The following is a 1,894-nucleotide window of genomic DNA, read 5'->3' as shown; positions in this document are numbered from 1 at the left end:
ATTTATCCCTTTTTCCTCTCTTGTTCTTTTCATTGTATCTCATTTGTCACGTCGCTTCCTTTTGCCTGGTTGTTCTTGCTTATGAACATAATGCCAGATTCTATACCTGATTATACGTCTCAAATTTCAGCCCTTGAGAGAAAACTTCGGGGTTCAAACAGAAAAATTATGGGCTGCGCAGAAGCGGAAATTCATCCCACCAAGGGCACCTCATTTTGGAGGAAGCTGGGAGGCCGGCGTAAAACCCGCAAAATTCCTGTTGGCAGGAGTAATGGGACCTCAACCATTAATATTTGAGGAACTTGCCACAGCGTTCATCAGGATTGAAGGGGTGCTCAACTCCAGACCTCTAACTCCGATGAATGAGGACACTGAAAATTTTGACGTGCTTACTCCAGCACAATTCCTGACTGGCACCTCATTGGCTGCGTTACCAGAAGCGAGCTATGAACTCTCTCCAAGAAGAGCCATAGATCGATGGGATCGCCTCCAAGCCCATCTTAAGTCGATTTGGAACAGATGGAGCCATGATTATCTCCACACCCTTCAGCAGAAAGGAAAATGGATAAAGAGGCAACCAAATCTGAAGTAAGGTGATCTCGTTACAATGGGAGAAAACAGAACCATCATCGGACACTGGCTAGTAGCTCGAATCTCAGACACCCATCCGGAAAAGGATGGTGTTGTGAGGACTGTCACGGTCAAAACCCCAAGCGGGAAGAAATGTGTCCGTCCTGTTGTGGCTCTTGCCCCATTATTTCCACTCAATACTAAAAGTGAACCCCTTTCGTAATTTTATATTCATATTATAATTTCTTATTGTGATAGCTATTAAGATGTATGCCTTTCCTTTTTTGTATTAGTTATTCTATTGTTTTCTTTATATAAGTTGTAAAATTTTCTTTATCTTTCACTATTTAGTAATTAAGGTTTATTTCCTTTAGTTGATACCCCAATAATACATTCTTTTCTATGCTGGTCAGATTACTTTTATTAAAAAAAAAAACCTCTAATCTTGAAACCTGTAAAATCAAGTCCTGTTTACATGTACCCCACATTTTGTTTATTATAAATTAGCCTAGCTTAATTTAGGTGGGCGGTTTGTTTAAGAAAGGTGCACCCTCACTTCTGACCTGAAATTCATTATGCCATCTAGTGGCTAAGATAAGTGGTAGGAGACCTGGCCAGCCATCTCGATCCCCAATAAAATAGGGGTAAGAACCAATTTGAGTAGCCATCTTGTCCTGGACAGATGAAGAAAGAGACAGAACTCTTCAAGAAGGTCTCTTCTCATAAATCATGAGGGAGTAAATCTTTAGACTCAGGCGAGAGAGGCGGCGGCGGCAGGAGGATGAGGAAAGAGAACTAATAGGGAACCCTTCTTTCATATACATATTCACACCAGAATCAACCTTCAAACCTCAGGATCATCAAACAAGTAAACTGTAATATTTAAACCCATTAATGTAGTGAAACCAAATTTATCACTAACCAACTAACCATGTTGGAACTATTTTGGTCAAACCATCCAGCAAATTGTGTAAGAAAACTTATAAAGAGAGAGTAGAGGTATTTTATTTTAAAGCATATTATATCAATTTATTATAAATACAGTCCACTACATCATTACCAGCAAATAATAAGTAATTCTTTATTTAAACCAGCATATAATAATTAATTTGGGTAATATCCCCCAATTTTTACTCCGGGGAATACCTAAATTAAACAACTCCTTTTATTCATTCTAAACGAAATTCTCTCACCCAGAGTCTCCTGCTTCATTTTCTGTCTCCGAGGTCTCGGACAATTCTGTGGCTTCACTCATGGATCCATCCGTTCTTCGCGAGATTTTCCTCCTCCGTAATCTCTGTGCGTTTATCTCCATGGATTCAGG

General features: G+C 39.5%; 1 protein-coding gene across 1 annotated transcript; it reads left to right on the top strand.

Annotated features, from left to right (window-relative positions):
• Window positions 1-271: 271 nt before the first annotated feature.
• On the top strand, window positions 272-592 carry LOC112211892 (uncharacterized). Its single transcript, XM_024364201.2, has one exon. The coding sequence runs from the start codon at window positions 272-274 to the stop codon at window positions 590-592; it is 321 nt and encodes a 106-aa protein (XP_024219969.2).
• Window positions 593-1,894: the final 1,302 nt, after the last annotated feature.

Source organism: Halyomorpha halys, unplaced genomic scaffold (assembly GCF_000696795.3).
Source record: "Halyomorpha halys isolate HHAL.00 unplaced genomic scaffold, Hhal_1.1 Scaffold1299.1, whole genome shotgun sequence".
Lineage (NCBI taxonomy): Eukaryota > Metazoa > Arthropoda > Insecta > Hemiptera > Pentatomidae > Halyomorpha > Halyomorpha halys.
This window is presented reverse-complemented; position numbering and strand designations above follow the sequence as displayed.